This window comes from Grus americana, chromosome 2, assembly GCF_028858705.1.
Source record: "Grus americana isolate bGruAme1 chromosome 2, bGruAme1.mat, whole genome shotgun sequence".
In the NCBI taxonomy this organism is placed as follows: Eukaryota; Metazoa; Chordata; class Aves; order Gruiformes; family Gruidae; genus Grus; species Grus americana.
The window spans coordinates 97504044-97531204 of NC_072853.1; the positions used below are offsets into that span (position 1 = coordinate 97504044).

Sequence of the window (27161 nt, forward strand, 5' to 3'; positions counted from 1 at the left end):
CAGACACTGCTATGGATTTGCATTATATTAATGTTAACACTTGTGGCGTTGCTAAAAGTTCCTAATCAAAATTAAGGTCTGAAGGATTTAGCTGCATAAAAATATAGCATAAAAATAATACCTGCCCTGAAAAACAATAAAATTAACACACTCCCCCTAGTAAAGTTTCTAAACCCCACACATAGAAAGCTTCTTAATCATGTTACTTATACATACAGATTTTCTTAATGGTGTCTGTAAACAGTTTCTAACATATAGATAATAGGTTATATTTACAACAAAAAGTCAGTTGTAAATATAACTACCAGCATTATATTTAAGTCATGGGGAAATGAATTAAAGAATTTAGTCTGAGACTTTTCAAACTGCAAATGAAATTAAAAGCAGAGGTTGAGCATGAACTGCTAATGACTAAAATGATTATTATGTGGTGACACATACAGTTGAACAAAAATGGCTAACCTAATTTTTTAGAAAGACAGCCATGCACAGAATTGGACTTTCTTACTTTAACAGCCTTATTTCTTTTAACTGCCCTTATACATCCACCTCCACTGAAAATAGCTAAATGAATCTATACGCTGTAAATCAGTGGTCTAAAGCACACAGGTGACTCATTACTTAAATATTTCAGAAATTTTACATTTTCATAAATCAAATAATGACCTTATTTTCCTTTGCCTAGGGACATAAAGTATCTTCATTCCTATTGACAGAATCTCTTTTTTGCCACTGTAAATGAAAGCAGAATTTCATCATTAATAGCTTCAGGTGTCAATCAGCCAAGTGGAGGACTGTGTTTATAATAAAATTGATTCATTAATACATCATTAATCAATAATACCTTCCTAGGCATCTGTCCAAACCATGAGAACCTAAACATTAAATTTTTTAAACTGTAATAACATCAGAAAAGTTAGCATACATAAAAGAGAAAAAGGAAACACGTTTGGAATTGGCTTGGGATTATCTGAGATAGCAGAGCCAAACTAATTAGTACCCTGCTAGCATACTGAATCTCTCATTTTTATCTGTGAGTTTGAGTATGACTGTGTTTGTATTTTGTAGCGATATATTTGTATTGCACAAGTGAATTACTCACTGAACTACAAAGACACATGAGAAGGAAGCCAAACAGGCATTGCTACTGGTTTTTATTGCAAAATATGATCTGCATTGTGTCCATGGTTCTTCATGAAAAGCAATGCTTTTGCTGTTAAAGCTGGAATAATTTTATGGGATCGATGTGCTGCTGTACAGCTCTTGGAAAGTCTTTAGGGTTTTGGTCTCTCCTATATATCTGATCTATCAGTGGAATTACAGATGATTATCAGAAGCACATCTTGTTACATGAATTTATTAAAGGAAGTTGAAAATGGAAAACAATGGAATGTCAATTTCCTAGAATCACAGAATGGTTTGGGTTGGAAGGGACCTCAAAGATCACCTAGTTCCAACCCCCCTGCCATGGGCAGGGACACCCTCCACTAGACCAGGTTGCCCAAAGCCCCATCCAACCTGGCCTTGAGCACTTCCAGGGATGGGACCATCCACAACTTCTCTGGACAACCTGTTCCAGTGCCTCACCACCCTCACAGTAAAGAATTTCTTCCTAAAATCTAATGTAAATCTACCCTCTTTCAGTTTAAAGCCATTACCCCTTGTCCTGTCACTCCATGCCCTTGTAAACAGTCCCTCTCCAGCTTTCTTGTAGACCCCCTTCAGATACTGGAAGGCTGTTATAGGTTGCTATAGACTGGAAGGTCTCCCCGGAGCCTTCTCTTCTCCAGGCTGAACAATCCCAACTCTCTCAGCCTGTCTTCATAGGAGAGATGCTCCAGCCCTCTGATCAGCTTCATGGCCCAACTCTGGACTCACTCCAACAGCTCCATGTCTCTCCTGTACTGGGAAGCCCAGAGCTGGACGCAGTACTCCAGATGGGGTCTCACAAGAGCTGAGTAGAGGGGCAGAATCACCTCCCTCGACCTGCTGGTCACCCTTCTTTTGATGCAGGACACAGTTGGCTTTCTGGGCTGCAAGCGCACAATGCCAGGTCATGTTGACCTTCTCTTCCACCAACACCCCCAAGTCCTTCTCCTCAGGGCTGCTCTCAGTCCATTCTCAGCCCAGCCTATATTTGTGCTTTGGATTGCCCCGACCCATGTGCAGGACCTTGCACTTGGCCTTGTTGAACGTCATGTGGTTCGCACAGGCCCACCTCTCCAGCCTGTCAAGGTCCCTCTGGATGGCATCCCTTCCCTCCAGCATGTCGACCACACCACACAGCTTGGTGTCATTGGCAAACTTGCTGAGGGTGCACTTGATCCCACTATCCGTGTCACTAACAAAGATGTTAAATGGTGCCGGTCCCAGTACCGACCCCTGAGGAACGCCACTCGTCACTGGTCTCCACTTGGACATTGAGGCGTTGACCACAACTCTTTTAGTGTGACCACCCATCCAGTTCCTTATCCACTGGGTGGTCCATCCATCAAATCCCTGTCTCTCCAATTTAGAGACAAGGATGTCGTGTGAAACAGTGTCAAGTGCTTTGCACAAGTCCAGGTAGATGATGTCACTTGCTCTTCCCTTATCCATCAACACTGTAACCCCATCGTAGAAGGCCACCAAATTTGTCAGGCACCATTTGCCCTTAGTGATGCCATGATTTTACGCAGCATGGAGGTCCATATTTGCATGGCGTTATAACACATGTTGTAACATACAAAAAATAAGTACAGTTTTCAGGTGGGTTTCATTTGCTCTGAACTGACTGAAGATGCTTTTTTTTTTAAAAAAGACACTCGTCTGATGATATCTTCGTAGTGTATCAAAACCAGTGTATCCTTTCAGCCTTCTAATGCACCATCCCTTGTTTCTATCACAATAGGAAATGATTGATGTTCAGGAAAAGAGTTACATTTCATCTTTTCTAAGATATCATCTCTGGTTTCTTCAGAAGCATGAATAGTTCCAGATGGTGAGTAGGGCTGTGTTAATGGAAAGGACAATCTACTGCTACATTCACATAACCTTTTCATTATGAACATCAGCAGATCTAGAAAAGCTTGGCCCCATTTCCTGGCCAAAACAGCGTCACTCTGCTGTTTACATTCTACCTGAGAGAAGAATGCAAATGTTGGAGCTATAAATGTTCACAACTTAATCCCTTGTTGAAGTGAGATGGAAAAAAATAACACTCTAGGGTAATAAAAATATCATAAAACTGTTTGGCAGCAAAAGGGAATTCAGCCTTTCATTTTAGTGTGGCAGCACAACAGGCAGGTCTGTCTCCAAGCAGACCAAACACTGTCTCTGTAATCATGAATGCGCATCCCCAAATGACAGCAAGGAAAAGGCTCATGGGGCTGAAAACAGCATAAGGAGTGGCTGAACTTGGTTCAGATGTGTCCTACTTCCCTGTTTTCTCATCCTGCTAGAGAATGAGAATGCTTCAGAGGTGAAATGCTTTTGTCTGCAGAGATATACAGAAACTGCAAGACAATTACGAAGAAAATAACAAATTGCAGTTGCTTGCTCCAAATGCAAAGGAAATAGGATTTGGTTTACAATTATGTTTGTTGGTGATTTTTTAGTATAATGTCTTCTGGATTCTACTCATAACTTTGATTCGTTGCTTAACCTCAGATATCAGCTGCGCCTGCCCTAATTATTCTTCTACCAACCTGATTAGTTTCTGTGTTAAGCATAAGATTGATGCGTTTTTCTGAAAAAGGGTTGCAAGTTTTTAAATAGCACCAAAACCACACTTTGTGCAGTCAGTGAGCATGGCACATTTGGGGCACTACATAATAATAAATAGTCTTATCTCAGTTTTGTTACTCTTTAATAGAGAAGTGACATCAAGGTGACAAAGAGACAAAGATTGGTCAGTTTAGGGACGGTGAGGAAATTAAATTATATACCTCGAGAATCCTAATCAAAAGATTTGGTATATGGATGAGGTATAGTTTTTATGATTACTATAAACTAACCATAGTTAGACACAGAGCAAAAAGTGTGGCAATATGCAGGTATCTGCCACAAAATGAGAAATCAAGTAGGAATTAGGAACAGGTTTCAGTCTTTGCAGTATTTCTCCTTGTATCAGAGCCACAAACGTGCCCAGAAGCTAATTCAAGGTCACAAGCTGGATATGTAGTTAGATTCTGTATTCCTCACTCAACCAAGTGTCCCCAAAACTTGAGGGCCTGGGCGAGCTGCACAGTGCAGTGGATTGAAGGAGGAGTTGCAAAGGACTTTACACCCCTAGAGTCCTGTGACCCAGGATGGAGATGGGGACACTTCATTTCAGCCCCTGGGCATATTTGAACCACACATTCTCTAAAGTGAGCCTAGCCGAGCCAGAGTTTCAAGGCAACATTTCAACAGCCAGGATTGCAGAAGCCAATCAGGCATTGCTCACCATTGCCACCCTCCTCAGCCAGGACCTGTGCTGGGAACGGCACCCCGCTAGCTGCTTGCACATTCAGCCATGGAAATGAGTTCATAGCTCCGTGCTGCTCCCCAGGCTCAAAGGCAAGAGCCTAACCCAGTGGCTTCACTGGGACCTCTAATGTAAGGGGTCAGATCCAACCAAAGCAACACAGCAGACACAGCACTCGTACCTCCAAAGAATAATTTGTCACCTAATCACCTTCTTTCAGAAAGACTGCCTACCAAGGGGGAGGGGAGCCTTGTACCCAAGCAGGCTTTTGATCTCAGTGGAGCTCAGAGGGCTTTGCTGGCGCATTCATTTAAAGGATTGAGCAGAAACTAATTAATTGCTCTAAATTATATCTGTCATGGTTTAGAAGCTTGTTTTAATATATGAAGACGAGCTGTTAAACTGGGATGGCGGACTGACGTTTATTTTGTGATAGGACAAAGTAGTCTCACCTCTCTCCTGATCATTATTTTCTATGTCAGCTTTCTAGGTCTGCATTTCTATAGTCATTAAAGGTGCTGCCAATGTCCTGCTTTCTGGTTGTGGTTGTACAGAATAATGGCAGGCTGTAAAAATCACAGAACAATTTACCTCATAAATTTCTGAATTACACCAGGATGATCATCAGCTGCCTCTCCAGGTAATGATTTGCAGTCATTACGATGGAGAACTTGCCAGTGGGAACTGAAAGGAGTGTTCTCTGAAGGGTTTTGGACCCGAAATCCTTCCCAAACTGAGCAGTGTGAACTCTAGAGTGCAGGCAAATACACTCCTCTAACATCCTTACTTGAAACGCACAACAGAACTGCAGTTTTGTGCTGACTTGGACTTTTTCAAGCTGATTGATTATTTTAGTGATTTTCTGGTCAGCATATATATCTGATGCTAATTTTATCAGCTTGGTTTTAAAATTAATGCGTGGAGAGTGCAGTTCCCCTCCATAGATGGAACTACACAACATGTATTCACTTAGATAAAGCTGTTGGTATTGGCTTTGGTGTTGCTAGCGTTTTCTAAACTGCTAAGTTTGAACTTAGACTGTGCAGACACCACTAGCCTATTTGGCATTCACAAACCGCAGCAGCATATTAAGCATTAATTATATATGACTAATTATATTAATTACTATGAATGAGAATTATATTAGGTTTAAGAACTGTTTAAAGGGAACTAGAAATTAAAGCAGCAGGATTTAGTATCTGACTGTCATGGCCTTGCTCTGCGTGGCCTTGGACAGCATGGTTTGCCATTCTGTCTCTAGTTTTCCAAAAGACAAGGTGAAGGCAATGGCAATGGTATGTACCTCCTTTGTAAAGCCAATGAGATCCTGTTATAAACACAAATATCACTATATATATGTTAAAATAACAGCATGTAATTTCAAGTCCTCCAGCACTACAGTTCTAAAATCCTTTTTTAAAGTTAAATAGTTCAGACCACTTAGTTCATAAAAGGAGGGAAATCCTACCAAAAACTGCCTTAAAAAAAAAAAAGTTAGGAGCTACAAGTAAATCAAACATAAAAAAATATTATTATTTGTAAGAGTATTTCAAAGTAAGCTGCAATTCCATAAAGACCTGAGCTTGTACATTTGGAGCGCCCTCTGACAGTGACATTTTGAGTGACGGGTTCCGCCCCAGGGAGAGGGCAAACCTAATAATCCAAGTAGGAAATTCAGAGAAAAGAGAACTTTATTAGAGAGGGATCTCAGCAACTTCCCCTCTGCCTCCACCTTGCCAGCTACAAAATGGGAATAATCACAAGAGCTCATTTTGTGGGGATTTGTTAATCTTTACAAGGCACTTCATATGCGTGAAGCAGTACAGACAAAGTTTGCCAGACGTGGGTGGATAGCTGCGAGCTTTGTCTAATCAGCAAGGGGCTCAGTCCCTTCTCCATAGAGGCCCTGTTCCTCCTGTAGGCCTGAACAATAGGAATTACTCCCAGCTAGCAAGGTCTGTGGCCAAAGGGCAGAGCGTCTCCTGAGAAGTTGTTCCTGCTGTCATGGAACTACAAGCAAAACACATGGAAAAGTGAATGGGAAAATAGTCCATTTTAACCAAAAATGTTGTGCTGAAACAGCTTGGTACAAATTATACCTGAATTTCCTCTCACTGGGACAGAGATAGACTCATTTTTTAACACAGTAGTTTTGTAATAGCAACACCCTTCCATTCTGCCAATCAGTTCTCAACTCTCAGGTATATCCATAGCAGCAGATGAAGTGCTCAGGACCACCCTCGGTGGCGCTGAGCCCAGTGGGCACAGAATGGCCATGGCCCTATTATTAATTTCATTATCTCCAAAAGAGGGAGGTTACATGCAGCTTGCTTAGTGGGAATAGTCTCTGCTGCACTAGTGCTGCTAACTTCCTAACTGTGCCACAGAATTTATATAGAAGAATATAAGTTGATCTAAGCCAGAAACCATTCTTGAGATGTTTGTATCAACTTAGCAGGATAGATAATCAATTGTCAGCACCCAGGGACATTCTCCTTTCTTGTGAATCTGCTTTTTATCCTGGTCCTGACTTTCACTCTCTTTCTGATTACCTTCCTTCTTGAGCTGGAAAGCTTGTATGTTAGTAGTGTAAGGCCTCCTTTCATCACAAATACTTCCAGAAGATACTAGCAGCACTGACAAGAAATATTTAAAAAAATGAAGTCTAGCAATTTAGGGACAGCAGTGGGAAAAAAAGCCACCAAAGAAAGTGCATTATGCAAGTCAAGCTCCATTTCCAATGATTTCTGCATTCTCCAAGTCTGAAATGCCCATCTGAGCTTTTTCGGGATTGGCTGAAACCCTTTGTTAAACTTTCTTGCACAAGCAACAAAGCCAGTTGCGTTCAGAGGCTGTTGCCATTGCCTGGATGATGATCATTTCAGTAAAAGTCTTTAGCCTGCAAGATGTGATTAACTGCGAAAGGCAAAGTTATTACAGCAGATTGGAGCAGACTCTGAAAGGCTTCTCTAAGAATCTCTCTCTATACATATCACTTCCATGTCTGGAGGAGGGGGCCTCCAGTTTCTTAAGAAACATTTGCTTACGTGTATATGCTTTTATACAGAAATACAGAACTTAACATTGTTTTCCTCTATCCATTCCCTTTTCTTTTGGTCCTGTTAATTATTCTGCAGTTACTCTACCGACTCTTTGATCTGATGAAAAAAGCACATTTCTGGCAGTCAAGAGACCTGGTTTCTATTTACATTCTGCTATTAAAGTGATCTGGCATAAATTGCTGTTGACAATGACTCAGATCAGGGAACTGATCTGCCTGGAAACTAACCCAGTAAAAACCTCACGTTGTTAGTTTTCAGCTAAATCCATGATCACCTTAACCAGGGGGCTGCACACAGACTCCCCAGTGCCAGGACACGGGGAAGGCAGGAACAAGCAGTTGGGGACAAGATTCAGGACTTGTGCCCTGCGCTCGTCAGCAGTCCTGCCTCATCCCTCAGGAACGGCTCATGGAGCTGCAGCTGCAAGTAAATTGCCACAATTACTCATTTTAAAGCAAAGATGGGATGCCACAGCAAGGTTTGTGGTGCTAAGTTCACAAGTCGGAGCACTCCCAAGTGGAAAACATACCACAAAAGGCAACGTATGCAGGAGATGAGTATTAACTGGTACTAGAGCAGTGCTAGGACAGGTGACAGGTCTGGTGACTTGGAGGGCTGCCTGCTGGGGATGCCTGATGGACATTTCCTCTTCCATGCTGAGCGTGATGGCCACAGCAGTGTCCAGCACAGGCACGTGGGCCTGAGCAGGCCGAGCAAGAGGCACCTGGGTGCTCCTGGGCTGCAGCGGCCATCCCCCCAGCCTCCAGCCCCAGGAAAGGCTGCTTGAGAAGAGCCGCGCTGCCTCACCCCCAGTTGTGCCGCTCCGGAGTATTACATGGGGCAAAAAGCCCTGTTGTTCTGCACATCACGTACATCCACTCTGAAATGTGAGATTTCCACTGGCACTGCAGTGACACAAAGAGCTCCGTGGCTTTCCACCGCCCAACAGGAATCAGTAGCAAAGGCATTAAGTGCGTCTTCTCTTTGGCACAGCAGCACTTTTTAATAACCCCTGCCCCAGCAAACTCTTCATTCCCAAAGAGAACAAAGCAATGCATTTAACGTTCTTCTGATTAATATTTATGGCTACAAGCCACGCACTGTTTTTACTACATGGCTGCTAATCAACAGAGGCTCCAGAAAACAGCAGAACAAGCCAGGGGAGCGGTGGAAGCCTTGGTTCTTCAAAAGTGATGGAAAATGGCAAGAGGTTTTCCCCCCTCGCCCACATTTTTGCAGTTTGTTTTAAAAGTAGAACTCTTACTTGGGTTCATAAATCTACACTTAAGCATCTCACTATGCTGACCCATGTTTGAAAATGTTTACCTTAGCATTTATGTAGCCTCATTAGTGTGGAATGTTTATACTCACTCTTGCATTTGCACTTACTATACAGTTATATATTGTGTGCTGTAACTGTGTACTAATAATCCCACTGTATCTCTGACGCTCTTTCACAGTAATTGCTCCCCTAGGTGCTGTTTTCCAAAGATTTTTATGTTTTAACCTTTGAAATGGAAGTAGGCCTTGTTTTACTATGAAGTTGATGGGAAAGGATATACCATAAAATTTGGCCCTATTTTACTTCAGTGCCTAATCGATTAGTTGGAGACAGTGATCTGGAAACCTGAGCAAGGTTATACTACATTTGCTCATCAGGGCAAGGCAAACATTAAAATATAATTCCTGAAGACCTGGGCACTGACTCCTACTTGCCTTGTGCTTTTCTCCTCTTCAGCCTAAGAAAATAATGTGTATTAAAACTGATAAAAATGTATTTTATGTGTATATAAACATCGGTGCCTCTATAAAATATGATAGCTGCAATGGTAGTAGTAGAAATTGCTAACATGCTGCATTTCTGGGATGAAGTAAATGCTATATCCACTCTGTAAGTTTTTATATATATAAAAAATATGCAGTTCACAAGATCATGTGATCTGAGGGGAGTATGCATTGGAAGTGATGTTTTCCCATTTCCTCACAGATTTGTGCCTCAGATTTGCTGTACTTTTGTGGTGCCTGGGAGATGAGTGAGCACTGACACGAGTAGAATCCAATATCTTTCTGTGTGCTCTGCTGTAAAATATGAAAAGCAACATAGGAAATGCGCTATCCTATTTACAAATCGATCACAGAGGCAACAAAACTTTCCTCAGAGCCTAGAATTTCCCACTGCTTCGTATTATCTTCTGCTTTGTACTCAAGTGAGGTTTTCTCCAGCATTAGAGGAGATGGAGTAACAAGCTCCTTACTAGGCTGACGAGACACCCCCACGCAAGGGAGAAACAGAGCGCCGGGGTAAGCGGGAAAGGCTTGACAGCTCCGTGGCGGATGGGAGCGAGGGGCCGGTAGGCGTGGGGAGGTCACTGGAGGGAGCTGAGGACTGGGAAGGCAAAGGCATCCCACGGTGCTGGTGGGGTGGCAGGGAGGAGGGCCCTGAAAGGATCTCCGGGCTGTGCTCAGCAGGGATGTCCAATGCCCCCATTTTGCTATGCCACTGGACATACTGGCGTGCATTGGCAATAAAACCATCTGTCTCCTGAGGACGCATCACTCCAGCAGGAGCTAGTTCAAGCCTTGCCGTAACATTAAACCTTCAAATAGCTTAGTGTTAAACCTCCTTCCCTCTCTCCCTCCATTACAATCCCCAGCCCCAAGCACAAAGCCCACAGATTTTACTCCAATGTGTTGAACTTAACAGGCAGGCCAGAAACCAGGCAAAGGTGATGGTTATTTCCCTCCCCAAATGCAAGTGTGGGGAAAACCAACAGACAGCTGAGAACACATCCTTTTAAGTCTTTATTTGCCAGTTCAGATCCTTTTATTCCATCAATGCAAATATGCAGAACAGCAGGAAACCATGTTTTAAGCAGCACATACCAGTTGGCTGAGAATAAACTAACTACATTCCCCAAGCAATGTAAAAGTAACAATGCACATCATCTTCCAGAAGAAGAAACAAACAGATATTGCAGCCGAGAGGCACAGCAGGCAGCTTCCGTACAAAGTAGTTTGGCTATTTAAAATGCTAGAACCAGTCCTTGCCCATTTCTCCAACCCCACCCCCAAAAGTCCTACTATAATTTAACCACTTTTTGTTTGCTATCTACATAATATATAAAATATAAACTCTGTTTACTTATAACACTTACTTTTCTTGATAAATAGCTCTTTAAAATATCTACTGTACATATGTCCATGCGTTGACATTATATATATATAGCATTTATATATATGTATGTATGTCTGAAAAACAATAAATATATACTTAATATTGACACAGCAACAAACTGAACATATTCTCATTTTCAAAATCAAATAAAAGAAAACCAGTACAGCGAGAAACAGTGAGTGTCACTTGTGAAGCACAGCATAGCAGGGAGCTCCGATTCCTGCCCTGGCTGGGCATTCGGTATGCCACGTACTTGGGTAGTTGTGGCGTTAATGCAATTTTTTTAATCAATCTGTGTTAAAAGTTACTTCAAGTCGTAGGTTAGCCCCCCTGTATGCCACGCGTAACACAGACTGAGCGCAGGCTCACCCGCGTCGTGGCTTGCAATGGAATGAGACACAGAAAGGGGAGGGAGGCGAGTCTGACGGCTGGTGTAAAAAGCAAAGAAGTAATGGACAGCACACGGCTGGAAGGTCATAAATAACCACGGTAAACAAGTTAATAGAGTTAAGTGCTTTTAACGACAATGGCTGGCACTGCTGCAAAAAGAATCTTGATTATCTGTAGCCAACTCCATGTAATGAACCAGTTTTCCCACTGCCACAAGAAGACACAAATGAAACCCAGATGGCCAAATTCAGATGCTAGAAATGAGGTCGCTGCATGACACTGCGAGGCTGCAGGTTCAGAGCCAAACCTGCCCGAGGGCAGCTGAATTCACTGAATGTCCTTAATGGACGTTCACTGAACCTAATGGATGGGATTTTTTTAAACTATGAACTTAAAACCAAAAAACCCCCAAAAATCCCATACCCAACCCCAAACAGTCAATTTAACACATGCCAAAACAGAATAAAAGATGGATTTTTAAAAAGTTTTCATTTCATTTCATTCTTTAAAAATGGAACTTAATCCCAAAAGAAAAAATGTAAATGACCTTCTACAAACATGTTTTGTGTTCGCTTTTGGATTGACCATAGCCATTCTGTTTATTCATTTAACTGAAAATGCTGAATAAAAGCTATTTCAGTTTGACCTAAGCTGATACCCTTCATTCCCCAACCCCAAGGCTTCAATTTGGCAGCTTCCAAAAAGTCACTGCTTGCCTGGTCTCTGGCCTCAGTAAGTCATGAGGTTATGACATCGGTTCATGAATGCAGCATTATGTATAGTCCCATTTACTTAAAATTTCGTCTTTTCATGAGCTAATGGAAGTGGGCAGTTATTGTTAAGGGGAAAATATTTTTATTGGACAGACTTCATCCAGCAGCTCAAAAGAGAGGAAATTTTAAAGCAGGTAAGACTGCCAATTATTATTCAGTCATACACCATCTCTAAAATTTACAAACTTTGCTCCCCACAAGTAACAACAACAACAACAACAACGACGATGACAAGAAACTGCTGTCCTGAATAATCCTGCAATTTCACAACTAGTCCTAGACACCCAGAGAGCACTGCAGAGGTCAAACAGTCCAGTGCTGAGTTTCATACATACTTAAGGGTACATCACTGGGCCACTGGAACATCACACCAGTGTTGAGTATCTGCACTAAGCCAAGGGTCTGCTGGGTACTTTTAAGCCCCTGTAAATACAGAGCTTCTTAACACTGAAGAGACTTCATAATTTGTGATATTTTATATTGAAGGCTATAGATAAAAGTCAAATATAAAAATTCCCAGCAACAAGAAATTCCATCTTCAGTAATTTCTGAATCTCTGCAAAGACACCATCAAGATGCTATGTTTATCTTTACCCATTAAATAAAATCTGCTTTTTTGTTGTTTTGGTAGAGAAATGAGTCGTTTTAAATTGTCTGGGTCTTTTCCACATTTCTATGGACACAGAAGTAAATACCATAACAGAGAAATTGAATTGTCCTTGCGCTGTGACCACATGCAGCAAAGCCTCCTTTTTTGAATAGCTGAACTTCCAGGACAGCTGTTTGCTTGTACAGTCACTGATTTGAAAGTTATCTGAAAGAAGGAAACACTAAGTACAAAGTGGAGAGTGCCTCTGATTGCCCTGTGCTGGCTGGGCAGGAATTTCTCATGCTTTCAGCCAAAGCAAAGGATGAACTCCGCAGCAGCCCATCCTGAGCCTGAACTCATCTATGCCTGCCCTGATTCTCTGCGATATTGGCAGCACACGTAAGGACGTATCATCTCTACTTGGTATTTCTAACTACACAGCTAAAGTACTAATTTAACACATGCGTGATATTAGATATAGGAAACCCCAAGCTCTTGCAGAGTTGTTATGCCTCCACGTAGGACTTCACTGAGTTCAGCACTGAGGACGTGCAGGGATCTGGCAGGAGTATAGGACGGATGCTGCTTCCCCGAGGGCAGGGTCCCATCTTGGGCTCCCAAACACAGAGGTGGAGCAAGGCTGCTACTACCACCCTCCGGAGGTGCAGCCCTCACCCTCCACGCAACCAGCACGTTCTCCCTGTTGGCGCAGGCATACAGGTACCAGACTGCAGATATACCTTCCTGTCGCTCCCTGCTGCAGTCACCGCTCTCCCTTTGGGCACACGGAAGGACTCCAGTTGTGCCCGGCTGTCACACAGCGCAGGGTTGCCTACCCCTGGTGTGGAACCCAATGCAGTTCCCATGGTAAATAAGACATCGTCTCTCAGCTGAGCGTCCCAGCATTGGAACAGACCCCTGCAGAGCAGCAGAGCATTTCACCTGGGCTCTCCCCTTTGGCTCTTTTTGTCTTTGGCAACAGACCATAATGTTCAGTAACCTGTGTGCACAGGTTGATGGCAAAGGAAAGAGCCTCTCCAGCAGCAGCCCTGGGAAAGAGGAATGAACGTTGCTTACCTAGTGTATGAACAAGCTCATTTGGGGGCTACTGTGAATTCCAGCAGTAGCCGCAGTTTGGCTATTTATTAGGCCTGCATTCATCTCAAACCTTGTGGCACAGCATTAAAAGTGCAGTTCCAAATATATGTTTCCTGGTGTGGTACCACTTTTGAGTTCGATCAAGTACATCTCTGCTATCTGCTGCCCAAATTCTTAAATCCAGCATGAACTCCAGAGGCTACTTAGGGCAATTCAATGTACTTTCAACTGTACCAAAAGAGCAGAGGGCTTGATGCTGCCAAGAAAGATCCCAGACTTTAAAGTGACAATTTATCAAAATAGTAATACAAATTCTATAAATAAACCAAATTCCTTCCTCCTCTAAGCCAGATGGAAGTTAAGTATCTTTACACTTGACACTACAGCACCTTCACCTCCTAGAGAATGGAAAAACTGTCATACAATCCTGAACGTATGCAGTTACTGCTGCCGTCCCAGTTAGGTAACAACTTCACCTAAATCTAGTGTAAGATCTCCGTTGCCGTCAGAAGAGGAGGTCCCACCCTGCCTCTGCTCATTCTGCCTGCCTCTCCGGGGCCAGCACTGTGGTCGCACAACGAGCTGTACAGGATTCAAACCCATTTGCAAGCCGGTACTAATACTAGCATCAGATGGCTACGTAACCAAAGCATTAGATTTTCCTTCTGCTAAGCAGCACTACCTGCATCAGTAAGTCTGCAAAGAGGATGGATGATGCCTGTCACCTAAACCTTTGGATCTGGGACAGAAGTGCAGTAGTACTTTCCCTACACACTGTGTCTCGCCTCGGGACTGTTCACTGCAGGGGCAGGGGCAGCATATCTTCTTCCACTCAGAAGGACACAGAAAAAAAAAAAATACAGACAGGAAAAACTGTCAACATTCGTGAACCAAAACAAGGTGCAAAGACACGAACAGCAATTCCAGCGCAATGACCAAACCACTACGAAGCAAGAGTCACAAACACTGTGGTCCATGTTTTGTTCCGGTTTTGGATGATATTTAACTAGACACAGTTAATTATCCACCAGGCTTGCATTCATGACTTGAACTAGCCACTATTTTCAATAAATGGGTTTTGCCTTACTATATGAAAACTCTCCTGATCCCCCTGGGGCTAATTCCATTTTTCAGGAGAGAGAGAGGATTTCTTGATCAAATTCTCTCTTCTGTATTTCTCTGTGTATTTTTCAGGGCAGGAACTGGATAGCATGGCATACTGTGACAATTATAATGGGAAATTCCTGTTGGCACAGATACTACCTCAGGAATTCTCAGAGAAATCCATTTTTAGGAAAAACCTCCAAACTTGTCAAGGGCTGCTTCCAAGAAGGAATGATGAAAGCTTGCTCGAGGTCTTAGCAGAAGCGGTCAGCCCCAGAGACAGTTGCTAGAACTGGCAGAACAACATGGATAGAAACAGTTCTCTGTTAGGGCGTGGTTTTGCAGTATTACATTATTCCTTCATCAGTCACACTATTACACTTTGGGGAATATTTCATGAAAGGTCACACATACGCTTTTCAAAAATGAGGCACACATTAATAATTTTGGGGTGGGAGTCAAGTTTCCCAACTTTAGCCACCTAAAATTTAGAAGCCAAGATTCTCTGCAAAGGAGGAGGACAGGAATCTCCAATGGGCACCTCCTATATTAATCTGAGGATTCACCGAGTCAGCCTTTGGAAAGCTCTCTCTGTATTGACTACCGTGTCCTTGCACAGCTGATCAGGACAAGACACCCGACTTTCAGCTGGCTAAAGCCAGATGAGATGAACCACACTACTGATGCCCTTCTGTTCAAAAAGCTCTAAAACCGGGCATAGGACAGGCAGGAGCATACAGCAGTCAGATGGAATAATTTGCAGAAGAAGCCCTAGAGAAGCCCTTGGCGCTCCTAAAAATAGCAAAAAACATAAGTGCTTTTTAAAAAATCTAAATTATTCTGACAGTTCTCTTTCTAACCTAAAATGGCAACACTAATGTGATAGCCTTGAGAAAGAGGGTCATATTTTTCTCTTTTAATTTACCGCTCATCCAAATGTTCTCTTCTTCCCCCTAGTCAAAATTAACAAAAAAGCCTGAAAAGGTTTTTCTCAAGTTTAATACAACTTAGTGCTATATGCTCATGTTCTACTTTTTTCCTATCTGAGGACCTAGCACTGTAAACACATAAGCACTGGAGCAGCTTTATGCAGAAAAGCAGTATCCCTGTTTACTGGGACAATTCATGCGCCTTTCACTATATTCTTTCGAGAATATATTCTCAAAAGAATATATTATTTCAAGACTGCAATCTAAAGAAGATCATAACACACATATCAAAAGAGTTTGTCCACCCCTGCACAGATGACAGGGAATGATCACTACAGTATCAGTAGCTGGCCACTTGAAGGAGGTGAAGAGGTGTGGGGGGGTCTCATCTAATTTTTTTTCCCTGGAAATGGATGGGAAATTTTCTCATCCCTTTTGTTTTACACTCACACTCACCACTTGGTGGAGGTGAAAGCTTCTGGGTTGAGCTATATGAAATTAATTGTCGATGTGCATCTCTCAAGTGTGAGTTCACAAAGATTTAAAAGGACACCACCCGTCTAAGCATCATACAGTTTCGGGTTGGATTTCTACTGTTTTCCACCTAAAACGAAAATGAACGATGAATTCACTCAAAAGTCAGTCCCAGACACAGGAAATTGTGTGTAAACCTTCATAAGACTAGCCTGAGTTCAGCTGTATAATAAAACCCACTATCACTACTGTGTCATGCTACTTGTCATCCATGAAGGTTTTGCACAACCCATTTTAATCAGCAAATCTGTGCAGTTAACACTGAAGCTTACCAGGAGCTCACAGAAGACCCTCCCTCCCCCAACATCAGGGCATATGCGCTGTGGTTGAGGACTGCTTTTATTTTAAAAGCCACACATTTTCCTACTTAATTGTGCTTTAAATAAAAAAACAAAACAAAACAAAAACCAACTAGCTAAACCAACACAGAGAAGTTCCTAACAAGCTATATGAAAAGTGAGCTGCCGAGATCTTCCATCTCACAATGACACTTTCTCACCAAGTCCTATTATTCTGTGTGTTGGTTAGAGGTGTAGTACAACAGTACGGTGGTGTCAGGTGTCATGGTAGGAACCATTCATGTCAGACACTACAGAAAATTTAATGACATGACAGTACCTTCACAGCCCTCTGGTAGGTAAGGAAAATCTAAAAGGATCTTCCCAACCTTTCACAGTAAACACAATTGGATAATCTAAAGCACCTGCAAGCAGGAGATGAGTCCATGATATATCGTTCCAATCAGCCAGCTAATACTGTTACTAAAACAGTTATGTCAGCTCTTAAGTCTCCTATCTGTTTTGGGCATTTCCAAGGACCTTATCACTTTGGCATTTAGCCACCGCCAGATTTAGTTGATCCAAACACTGTATTTCCTTCTCTCGTATCCTCAGCTGTTTCTAAGATGCCCAAGCCCTTGGCAGGGGCTGAATTACCATTTCCTTTAAGAGCTGTCTGGTTCCTATTCTTTCCTAGGAGCCGAGAGGAGCTAGCAGTACAGAGACATTCTGCTCTTCCGCATGGCTTCGCTGATTAAGTATGCTGGGCTCAGTTCTGGCTCCTCAGTCATGATTGAAATGTTCTGCCATTCCCCCAACTGGTTTGACTTTTTAATGGTGTCCACCACACACAGAGCATACAGACAGTCATCAAAAGTGGCAGCCATCGTGAGGGGCCTCCCGTCCCAGGTCCTCCTGTCGTCCTGGTCCTCAAATGCCTGCCGGACAGCTTGAACCATCTTAATGGTGCCCCGGAGGTAGGGGGATGGGATGTCACTGAAGGCCTTCTCTGGAAGTAAGGAGTTGCTGACTGGCGTGGAGTCTTTTAGCAGGAGCTCCCGCTGAGGAGAGCTGTTGCTCTGTCCATAGAGATCAGTGCCTATTACAATCAGCCGTCCTGCCGAACCCACCACAATAATGTCTTGTTTAAACTCCCCCGGGACGTTGAAGTTGAGTGTCACTGTGCAGCACACACCGCCTTCCAGGACCATCTGAAACGTACAGAAGTCATCGCTGGTGATCTGCCGTATGCCCTTGATGTGGTCTGTCTGCTTCACGAAGGTCTTGAGCAACCCGTGCACTTTGACGGCCTTCTGGCTGGTGAGGAAGGTCAGGAGGTCAATGATGTAGGTGCCAACCGAGTGCAAGCCCCCACCTCCCATCAGGTCATCACAGCTCCAGTTGTACTTCTTGCCTAGCAGGCTTCCGCTGTGAACCTGCACCTCACACACCAGCAGCTCCCCTACGTAACCCTCCTGGATCAGCTGCTTCATCTTCACGAAAGCGGGCAGGAAACGCAAAACGTTCCCCATGATGCTCATGAGCTTTGGGTAATAATGAGCCGCAGTCATCATCCTAAAGGCATCTAGGGGAGTCGCCGTTCGGTCACAGATAACATTTTTTCCAATGCCTGAAAAACATTTAAAAAAAAAATCATCAACAAAAATATATCGATTGAGTAAGCTGAAAGCCTTGATGCTATTCTTAAAGACTAAGCCAAGGAGAAAGATCCTTGAAAGAAGAAAACATTGCAATATGGTGTTAAAGGCACAAAGGTCCCCTCTGGCATGTTTCCAAAATGCATGTAAGAATTTCTAGAGCGCCACAGTGAAAATTCATCCCTTTTTATTTTCAAAATGCACTCATGCCTAAAAATAGCATGAAGGTGACGGCCTAGACAGATAAGTAAGCAAGCTAAGGTAAGGTGGACTGCTACCCCATATTTGCCACCTCCTGGGAGCAGGTACGAAACCAACCACCCACTTTCAGCCATCTCACAGACGTCTCTTCTGTGACAGATAACCTCCCTGTGTGGGGGCTTCTGAGAGCTGAATCTGAGCTTCAGATTCAAATCCCTGAAGCATATGAGCGACACGACCACATGTACACAGTAACTTAAATGGAGGTACGCTGAAAAGTCTGGGCTTGTCTTCTCAATGGTCTTGTCCCTTCATCTTCCCCATTCAGACTGTTTAAGAGGCTCTGACTGGAGAGAGGGAGAAGTACTGGGCTTGTTGCTTGATTTAAAATGTAGAAATTGCTTCACGCTCATAAAATGCCATGCTATTCTGACAATGGCACTCTTTTTTTTTTTTTTTTTTGAAGCAGCTTTGCTGAAATGTCAACAGCGTATCCACAGTGCCAAGGGAGAGCCACGATTGCTCTAAACCAGGTCAAACGTAGCTGTGACAATCTGTTCCCTCACAGAATTGCCCATATGGGCACACTGTTTACTGAAGCTTGCATGACAGTCCTGTTTTATCTGGCCATCAAGGTGTGCAACTGAATGCAGTGCAGGCTGAGATGCCTGAATAATGGTTTTATTGTTGATTGCTCCTCGTCAAATACAAATTCTGTACCCATACGCACATATAGCAACAGAATCTCCAGTTTCCTTTTTAGTTGCATACCAAGGGTTTTTTATGCTTAATGAGCAGTATTAGGTGAGCTATACAACACCTTAGCACTAAATACGATCTTTGCCTCAAAAGCCTCAGGCTATAGCTGGGCCTGACACTTAAAAGAGCTGAATTTGGATCCTGTCTGCTGGAGTCCAGATGAATGAATCTGGTTACTCGCTAAATCACTTTGTGTTTTGATTCCTTTTCCCTTCAGATAGGTGAGAATTCCCTTTTTCTTTAAAGAGCTGTTGTGGGGATAAAATTTTACATGTTTTGGAGCTGTTTGGATGAAGTTACATAAATACAGACAGATGGCAGGGATCTGTCTGAGCCCACTTACATGAATATTTAACAGCCTGACTGGAAGAAGAAGGGGGTCACAGTCCAAACATTCACTAACCCGCTTATCCACACTGCCTGTTCCCAGTCTTTGTCTGCTGCTATTTGAGTAGCTGAAACTGGAGGGAGGGCTGTCACCACTGAAGTGGCAGTCACATCTAGTTAATAGCCAAGAAGGGAAAGATCTTCCTTCAACTTGCTCCTATTTACCTTCTACTTAATCAGATAAGTAGAGACGTACTCATTTTCATCTTATATTGGACAGGAATCCTCTATTCAATGGTCACAGTCTTCCTTTCTCACTTTTCTCTCTCATCTTTACAGACTGCTACTGGTGACTGAGTTGACATTTTCAACCTTATAGCATTTCTTTTCCTGCTCCTGAATAATTTTTTTTTCTGCATCTGTTTGATATTGGAGAAAGCGTTCATCCACCTGCCCTATATTCCTCTAACCAGTAGCTCCAGCTGTGCCACTTGATACAGATCACTAATATAATAGTCCTTGAGTTACACAGACTCTTTGCAGAGAGGTTTTAATCTAGCAAATCAGTTATCAAAATAAGGGAAATCTTAGACAAAACTTGCCTACAGTCAAGCCTTCCTGAAATAGTCATTTTCCCCCAAAAAAACCCATATGTACTACGTCATCATCTGACCTGTTCACCACCGATCCACAAGCGTCACTTTCTGCTCCAGTTGAGCTTGCATCGTTCTGCCTCACAGACGCCTGCCGCATTTTATCTGGGGTCTGTGCAGGCACTAATCTCTCAGGATAGGCAGCTTTACACGTGCGCTCGTGAGGAAAAGGATCTGCTTTTCATGAGGAACTGCAGCCTGGGGACAATCTTTTTGCTGTGTTCAGTGCTGTGCACTGTGGGGGTCAGTCCTTCACCATGTGGGGGTGGGAACACTCGGGACCATCACGATCTGAGTACCAAATGATTATGATAAATATGAAAGAGAAGCCTATGGGGTTTTATATCCCTTATATTCAAGAAAAATTGCCATTAGGATCAATGTAAGTCAGGCACACATGCAGAGAAAAGGGAAGAGCCCTAAATATTTGTATGGAGATGGAGAAAAGGTGGAGTCTCATATTTAGTCCTTCCACCATTTCAACCTTTTTGGAAAGGTTGAAACCTTTTAATTATGGCAAATCCAAAATGCAAATATTTCAAGAGCCTTCTCGTCTCTGTGCATATGCTGATAATACATGCTGTGCTCTCATCTCCGTCAGGGATTTAAACAGATTTTTGCTTGCCCAGAAAGCTTTTATACTCTATTAAACCTTGCGCAGGTTCTTTCAGCATGACACTGCTCAGCGCTTGAGTCTGTGCACACTACAGATCTTTGTCTTCTCGGTAGCTGCAAATCTGCAAGCAGCCACATTAGCTTTCTTGAAGCAGGGAGAGAACATGAAAGGTTTGCTTAATTTAATTTAGAGACATACTCTGGTGTGTTTATGCAACTAGAATAAGAAACAGGCAGATCAAAACACCGTTGTTTTCTGCTCTCCTCTCTCTGCCCTCTTCTCAAAAGGAGAAAGAAAAAAGGTACCTTCCCTTTGAGCCATTCCCTAAAGCAGCGAGAGGCAGAGCAAAGGGCAGTGTGCAAGGAAAACCTCTCTTAACGCTGACAGTCTCAGGCAGAGGTGTGCTCTGACTGGAGGTGCCGCAGGGGAGACCCTAGGAACTGACCCTGGTCTCCTGGCCTGGGGTTAGGGTCTAAGCCTGTCCACTTTGGGACAAGACTCCCTGAGAAAGGATCAACTGTTACCACTTGTTATTCTATCCATGTGTTTTGCCGCTTCACACATCTTTGAAAATCACACGACAGCAGACAGCAAGAACTTCATTAATTACATAAAAGCAAGGCAGTACAGCCAGCTTGTTTCAGCAAGAAAGTGCAATATATTTGCCTGTGGTGATAAACAATGGAGTCGAATACATCTCATTGTATGAAAGGATACACACCCCTTCCACATGCATCAAGAAATCTAGTCTACAATGCTACAGTTCTCAATCAGGCAACTTAGAATCATAGAATCACAGAATGGTTTGGGTTGGAAGGGACCTTTAAAGGTCATCTAGTTCCAAACCCCCTGCCATGGGCAGGGACATCCTCCACTAGACCACGTTGCCCAAAGCCCCATCCAACCTGGCCTTGAACACTTCCAGGGAGGGGGCATCCACAACTTCTCTGGGCAACCTGTTCCAGTGCCTCACCACCCTCACAGTAAAGAATTTCTTCCTAATATCTAATGTAAATCGACCCTCCTTCAGTTTAAAGCCATTACCCCTTGTCCTATCACTCCATGCCCTTGTAACCAGTCCCTCTCCAGCTTTCCTGTAGGCCCCTTCAGATACTGGAAGGCTGCAATTAGGTCTCCCCAGAGCTTTCTCTTCTCTAGGCTGAACCACCCCAACTCTCTCAGCCTGTCCTCCTCCTGAGTATTGATTTCTTGAGTTCTTAGGTAAAGTGAAGAAGAAAAATAATTTTATGTACATGACATTCTTTCTGAGGGTTCCACACAGCCTTCACCCCAGTTTCTCTGCTTGGCTTCAAAATGAGAGACAGAGTAGTGCCAGCCAGGTAAGTGACATGACGTGGGACTTCTCTGACGTGGCACGGAATAGGGGAGGGCTCACTCCTGGCCAGCCCAAATCCAAAGCTGAAGTTGGGCAACACGTCTCCTAGCAAAGCTCCCGGCAGTGCAGGCTGACTCTCTGAAGTCCACCCACAGCTGCCATGCAGGGCTTCAGCCTCAGACCCACTCCATGACCCACTGCTCCAGGCACAGACAGCCAGAAATGCAAAGAACCTGCATTAACAGGCACCATGCCGTGGGGCCAGTGAGCCGCCTGTGCTCACAGGCTTGGAGCCACGAGGTGGCAACCACGTTAGACCCAACAGGTCTGCTTCCCTGAACACCTCTATCTTCTCCCTCCAGCAGAAAAACAGGAAGAAACAAATAATGGTGGAGCTGGAAGATGTCCATCCATGAGATATACCCGATCCCTAAGCCAATGACGTAGGTATAACTTGCCCTAGCAGTCCTTAAAAATGTGAAAGGACATGAGTTTGAGCAAAATGACACATGAAAATTTGACTTCTAGGTTTGGTTGCTAAAGATTGAAAGATGGCCAACATCTGACAACTGCTTGGTTCCTCTTTAAAATGAACCAAAGTTTCCAGAGCAGGGTCCACATCACAAAACCACTAACACTAGTGCCTTCTTGCTTCTCAGTGTCTCACAAGAAAGGTTAAGGGCTGAATGGTCCACCTTGACTATTCTTTGTCTCCCAGGGTGTATATATCCCCCAAGCCAAACCTCAACAACTTAGATACCAATTTGCATTTTTTTTAAGAAGGTTATTTAATAACACTGATCTCTGAGGAAGTACATGTCCAACTAACTCTCTAGAAGCAGCTGAGGAAATAGAAAATAGTTGTCTATACTATCATTGGTGCTACCATTTTGAGTGAAGATTTCTCTAGCATCTTTATCCTGGAAAGTCAAATTGTAACCCTGATCTAATGGCTTGTCACCCACCTCACAGTAATTATTGTTGTCAGGAAGTCATGTGATTTATTTGCAAACCTCAGTCTTCATTTTAGAAGGAAGAAGCCCTTGTGATCAGAATAACGGAGATAATTCTGAAAGCCAAACAACCCAGAAGTGAGTGGCAAGTAGATACGCTACAGGTTAGTAGCATTTCATTTTTTTCAGTGTAAATGTGGGGAGTAAGGAACTAGAGTAAGAATTTAACTCCTGATTTTGAAATGCCTGGCGTTGGCAGCTCTTTATTTTACAGAAGGCTCCTCAGTTACCAGCAACCCAGGTTACTTTGTCCCTGTAACGTCGCTGTGCTGCACAGCCTAAAACCGAGCAGAACTCCAGGGCCCACAGCGCAGGAAGGGTACAGCGGCTGTAACCGGCACGGGCTTCACCAATTCTGAAACCTGCAATGTCAGCTTTTTTCTCATCTGCTCTGATTGTTTCAAATAAGGACAGAAACATTTTCACAGGAAAAAAAAAATAATAAAAAGTGTCTGTCATTGACCCAGAACAAGACTAGGCCTCTATATATTCAGCTCAGGATGTGAGATCCCAATACAATATATTCTCTTCCTCCTATTCACAAGAAAATCAAAAAGTGCTCTATTTGGAGTCTGGGCATATAATCAAAACCTTCACTGGCATCAGAAAGATTCATTAGTTAGCAGTCGCTGCCTATTGCTCTTGGTCAGGAGGGGGATGAGAGAAAGGGGAAAATAAGGTTTTGGTGCACAAAGCTAAATTAGTCAACAAAAAAATAGATTTCTAAAGAGGAACTGTCAACACTCAAGGAATGGTCTGAGAGTTTCAGCAAACAAAGGAGGGGTGGAAGAGCATGCTTGCCAGGTTATTTCAAATGAATTATTTTAAACATTTATATCGGATTGTAACATCATCTTTAAAAACAGTTTTATTTTTTTTAAAAGAAGCTAATACAAAATTACATTCCAAATAGTGACAATCCACATTATCATTAATATAGTTACAATAAATAAATATGGGCAACTTTTTATTCTCAGATTTGGATCACTGAAGCTGCTGGTTTTGCCTTTGGATCCTACGCAGAATCAGGGGGGAATAATCTCTGGCGTTCAGTTCTGTTCATGGCTTGTGAGACATGTTGCAATGCTATGTGCTGTATTATTAGTACCTATATTACTAGTTGTAATCAGATCATGGTTTCCATCCTAATGCAGTTTGACATGGTTTGCAAATACAGCATAGTATCATCTAACACATGAATGAGGAGTGTCTTGTTCATATTTTTCCAGCATTATAACACTGAAAAATTAAGCTGAGATATACAGCTGCTTTTATAAATGTGCCCAAATCAACAAAAAGTAGCAAGTTTAGTTAAAAAGCTGACTTTTTTTCTGCAAATCAGTCATTTTGGCCATACTGATGAAAGACCTTTCTGTAGGAATATATCAAAAACCATAGTCAAATGTCTTAAATCGAAAGTCACTACCTCTCATTTACATATTTGATTTACAGCAATTTGTTCTTCTGCACATATGTACACACATTGTTAACTCTGTGGTTTTGCACAGAAACCACCTCAGAAACTACGTTAGGCACCGGGAGCCCACACATTGTTCCCTACAGATAAATTGATGTTTGATAGAAGCTGAGTATCAGTAGAACTGTGTATTTTGCACATTCCCATACTGGGCAGAGATCTGTTTGCAATACTAATCATGTTAGTGGACGGTACTACGGCAATGCCACTGGATATTCAAAAAATGTCTTTCCATTTCTATGAATTCTGGTGTATACCTACATGGAAAAACATACAGAATTGTTTTTTCCCTCCGTAATAATGACTTCAGAAATCCTCACAGCTATTTTGAACCATTCCTTTCTATCCCTTTCTTCTGAATTTGCAAAAGATACAACATTTGGAGGCTGCAATTTAGCCACAACCTCAAAAAAATCTTGACAGTTATCTCACTGACTCGTTGCAATACTTAAACACTCTGAACATACTCAGGGATTGGTAATGAAGTTCTCTTTCCTTTCCAGATTCATCATTCCCTTAGAAAAGCAGAAGAAAATACAAGTGACCTGAGCTGTATCTATGCTGAACCATCGACTGCAGCGACGACCCACAGGTCTAAAAGCAGGTGACTCTATTTTTGCTGTTTCAGAACCATCTTCGTTGTAGCCTCACAGTCATGGTCCCTTTTGCATGAAGCTGGAACAAACCAGTTCAGTACTATTCCATATTTCTAGCACATACGTACTAAGGAGAGACACACAGTTTTGAGAATGCCTCTCGGAAATTGTATGCAAATACAGAATTTGAAGGCAGAAGCGGCTCATACAGCCACTGGTCATTTATTTTGATAGCGGGGGTGGCTCTCCAGTCTCTCAGAGATACAGCAATCGTAGTCAGTTTAGCCTGCTACGTGCGTGATAAGCCATAAATGTTCAGCACCATAAATTATGATTTTTCTGATCTGCTCTTCAATCAGTGCAATATTACTTGGTGAGCAGTACCCCCTCTTAATTACAGCTCCACAAACGACTCCTTCCCCACTCAGCTCCAGATGATGTCTATACAGATTCTTTGGCCCCTTGCTTTTAGCAGCAGGCAATGCCTCGGCCCCCAGGCATGGTTTCCAAACAGTTGTCTCAACAAAAAGTGCTTCTCTCATTTGGCTGTCGTGCCAAGATGCCGCTGCAAGGCCTAGAGGGATGTCGTGCTCATTAATACGAAGCTCATCTGGGTTGTAGGAGTAGCGGGAAGGGACCCGCAACCTGGGTGTCGGGAGGAACCAGACGAAACCCATAGTCCCGCTCCCCCCGTGGGGCTCCCAGGGGGACACAAGGCAGCCGGGGGGGTTTCTGGAGTCACTCCCGATGAGCAAGCAGTGGCAGGGGCTGTGGCAGAGGAAAGCGGGAAGGTGGCTGCGGGAATGCTGAAGTGGAGAGGAGAGGGAAGGGGAAGGAAGAACGCTACAAGGCAGAAAGGAGGACACTGGAAGGGGTTGGTGCAAACAGTCCAGAAGAGCTCCTGCCGCTCCAGGAGCTGCACAGCAAGCCCTCGTGGTATCGGCAACATCCCCGGTCCTCAGAGGCCCATCCTAAAAGGCTCTCCTTCAGTCCAATATTCCTGTGAGCACTGCTAGCATCTTTTCTACAGAAAAAAAAAAAAAAACAACCCAACAATGGAGGAGAAAGAAATACATTTCAGAGAAAATGAGCATCCTTCTGTACCCAGAGACTGGACAGGAGGGAGGGATGATGCAAAAAAAAGCATCTACATTAAAATGGTGGTATGTGTGTGTGAATTAAGCTATTGCCCAATACGTACATCAGGACTGAGAAATACAATGCTGGGACAGGCCATTCTATGGGGCTGATATTATTTTCTGATGCATTACATGTGGAGATTTGTGCATCACATACTGCATAGCGATGAAAAGCTTTTGAATCCCTGAGAAAATGGTCTAAATAAATATGGATATGTACATTTCTAGCACGAGGAGTAGAAAACCTGATAGAATGCTGCTCTGCTCTGGAAAATGAGGAGCTATTTCTGTATTTCATAAAAACAACCACTCAGGTGATTGGAAAACCTTTTCGCACAGGATGAGGATTTCTTACTAGTATATAGAGGTGTCTCTGCTATTATTAGATGCTGCTGCCATCAATATTGCGATATAGTAATAATTATAGTACCAATAAGAACAATGGTTGTATTTATTGTATTCAGTGCACGATCTGTCACTCAGTTCCTTGAGTGGCATGAAAAACGCATTTATTTCAATCAATACATCTGCCAGGGGAAAATTGATGGCAAGACAATGTTTCTTTGAGGAAACCTTATTTAACAAAACTTTTGACAAGGAGATAAATCTGGATGATGAATGCCTCACAAGATTGGCATTAGTCACAGCTCTAACATTGGCCCAGGCAATCTTTGTTAATCGCAGATATGTATAGCTGTTGCAAAAAATTGAGTTACTATAGCATAATGAGTCATAGCTCATGAACTGATTCATATTAACAGGGCATGTGTGTATTCCTAGTCTGCTGTAAGTGTGAAGGAAAATAACAGTGACTGAAAGAACATATTTTCCTTCGCAGCTGAAACAGACGGCGAATGCACACAGGGAGTAATACGCCGCCCTGCTGACAAGCAACAGCTCATTTGGCCATAGCAAATCAATGGCTGATACAGATTTTATAAACCCTGCATCTTTTCCTCTGCATCAAAATATTATGAAGTAGAACAACACGTGCACTGTTATGTTTT

General features: G+C 43.0%; 1 protein-coding gene across 5 annotated transcripts in view; it reads right to left on the reverse strand.

Moving 5' to 3' along the window:
• Positions 1–10276: 10276 nt before the first annotated feature.
• The window catches only part of GFOD1 (glucose-fructose oxidoreductase domain containing 1), a 76166-nt gene continuing 59281 nt past the window's right edge, over positions 10277–27161 (reverse strand). For 4 of the 5 annotated variants that reach the window (XM_054818222.1, XM_054818223.1, XM_054818224.1 and 1 more), the window contains exon 2: positions 16460–18009. In XM_054818222.1, coding sequence (XP_054674197.1) covers positions 17090–18009 — 920 coding nt within the window. In that variant the 3' untranslated portion in view covers positions 16460–17089. Of the gene's footprint in view, positions 16172–16459; positions 18010–27161 lie in introns of those variants that run through there. The other variant, XR_008576075.1, reaches the window with a different exon arrangement.